The 1,036-nt window shown below is 44.9% G+C and overlaps 1 protein-coding gene across 1 annotated transcript; it reads right to left on the bottom strand.

The window, feature by feature from the left end:
• Nucleotides 1-271: 271 nt before the first annotated feature.
• Nucleotides 272-907, bottom strand: TEOVI_000312000 (uncharacterized protein; the record flags this gene model as incomplete). Its single annotated transcript, XM_067226086.1, has 1 exon — nt 272-907. The coding sequence occupies one exon, from the start codon at nt 905-907 to the stop codon at nt 272-274; it is 636 nt and encodes a 211-aa protein (XP_067082187.1).
• Nucleotides 908-1,036: the final 129 nt, after the last annotated feature.

The following is a 1,036-nucleotide window of genomic DNA, read 5'->3' as shown; positions in this document are numbered from 1 at the left end:
GTATATGAAGCACGGAGTGATGACAGTCGAAAATACGAAGGAACGGGATGCGCATAACACAGAAGAGTGAATACGGTGCAATGACAAATCAAAAGAAAAAATACAACTCACTCGATATCATGAGACTTCTACAATAAGAAAGCATTTGCTATTAACGTGGAAAAAGAATGAAGAAGCAATAAAATATGTATAACAATGGCACGTACCTATAGCCACAGCTAGTATTGGGGGCATCGAACCTGATGGGGCTAGTCCGCCGTTTTCGGTCACTTTAATCCCTTTCTTCAAGTTTCGGACGCCGGAAATGCGAATAAATCCAAATGTACGCCGTCACACTAACTATTATGGTCATAGCAGCGAGAGACACGGCCACCACACCTCTAAGAATTTGACAGCTCGTGCCACATAATGGCGGACCCGGGGGAACCAAAGGAAGTCTGACGGTAATGAGTTCAACATCCCCATGGGGTTTGTACGTGCTTTTTGTGTGTTCAAATTTTCCCTGCATTATCATAGAGTTGGCCTCACTGGGATTCCACACATGCTGCAACTCAGGCGTGGGGTCATCAGCCAATGCAACTTGTGTAACGGTCACTTCAACTTCCATTTCCCCCTCTCTCACTTTCATATTGTTGATGGTAACGGTGGTGTTGACGGCGTACTCCCGTTGCGTTTGCAAGTAAATGTCGAGCAAAAGTGACTTCCTCAACTTCGCTTCATCACTTATGACAATTTCGTCCCATTTCGTGCCTTTAAAGGTGATTATGTGCTTCGATTTGCCGAACTCCGTTGGTTGCAAGTACAACATCGTACCATTGAGGCAGCCAGAGTGTGCGGGAACAGGAAGCAGCAGTAATAACACAGTGGTTGCCGCTAACAGGGAAAGGTGGAAAGCCTTCATCACCATTACGCCAAACTTTTGTTTCTCGTCGTTGCTGCTTTTCTTACTCACTGTGTGTTACCTTTTTCTCCACTTACTTGCTATGGGGTCTGTGCAAACATTGAAAAATTATGGGAAGAGTGAAGAGAAACAATG

This window comes from Trypanosoma equiperdum (genome assembly GCF_001457755.1).
Source record: "Trypanosoma equiperdum strain OVI genome assembly, contig: ctg_668, whole genome shotgun sequence".
Classification (NCBI taxonomy): Eukaryota; Euglenozoa; class Kinetoplastea; order Trypanosomatida; family Trypanosomatidae; genus Trypanosoma; species Trypanosoma equiperdum.
The sequence above is the reverse complement of the archived record's forward strand: the minus strand, read 5'-3'. Positions and strand labels throughout refer to the sequence as shown.